We start from the raw sequence: 516 nt of genomic DNA on the forward strand, positions 1-516 counted from the left end.
GGAGCGTCATCTTCTCCTTCCTGAAGGAGAAGCTGAACGACACCAGCATCGACGTCGATCTCTACAGCAACAAAACCTGCCTGAAGGTCGAGCTGCTGGAGACCGGCACCGAGTACTGCGTCGTCCTCTTCCGACGTACGTCTGCTCCGGGGCAGGGGCTGCGGGCTGGGGGTTGGGTCTGGCCCCTCGCTGTTCCAGAGGGGGCAGTGAGGACACGGCCAGTGAGCTTGTGGTCTGAGGGCCAGCAGGGCCGGGCCTGCCTGTGGGGGGAGGACAGGCCTGCAGAGGGGAGCGTGTCTTCGTCCAGGGTATGAAGAGGGGGAACTGGGGGCCAGGATACTGCCCCTCTCTGTCCTGCGACTGCATGGAGGGCTGGAGCACCACACGGAGGGTTCCCCTCAGCCCGGACTTGCTCTCTCTCCAGGCTTTGACCCGAAGCTCTTCCTGGTTTTCTTCCTGGGCCTGATGCTGTTCTTCTGTGGGGCCATGCTGAGCAGGTGAGGCTCCTCCTTCCCT

The 516-nt window shown here is 63.4% G+C and overlaps 1 protein-coding gene across 1 annotated transcript in view; it reads left to right on the plus strand.

The window, feature by feature from the left end:
* The window catches only part of TMEM194A (transmembrane protein 194A), a gene marked incomplete at its 5' end in the record, with an annotated part of 3,602 nt that overhangs the window by 430 nt on the left and 2,656 nt on the right, over nucleotides 1–516 (plus strand). The window contains 2 exons of the mRNA XM_010141194.1: nucleotides 10–135; nucleotides 425–497. Coding sequence (XP_010139496.1) covers nucleotides 10–135; nucleotides 425–497 — 199 coding nt within the window. The remainder of the gene's footprint in view (nucleotides 1–9; nucleotides 136–424; nucleotides 498–516) is intronic.

The sequence above is a fragment of the Buceros rhinoceros genome, unplaced genomic scaffold, assembly GCF_000710305.1.
Source record: "Buceros rhinoceros silvestris isolate BGI_N320 unplaced genomic scaffold, ASM71030v1 scaffold26588, whole genome shotgun sequence".
In the NCBI taxonomy this organism is placed as follows: Eukaryota; Metazoa; Chordata; class Aves; order Bucerotiformes; family Bucerotidae; genus Buceros; species Buceros rhinoceros.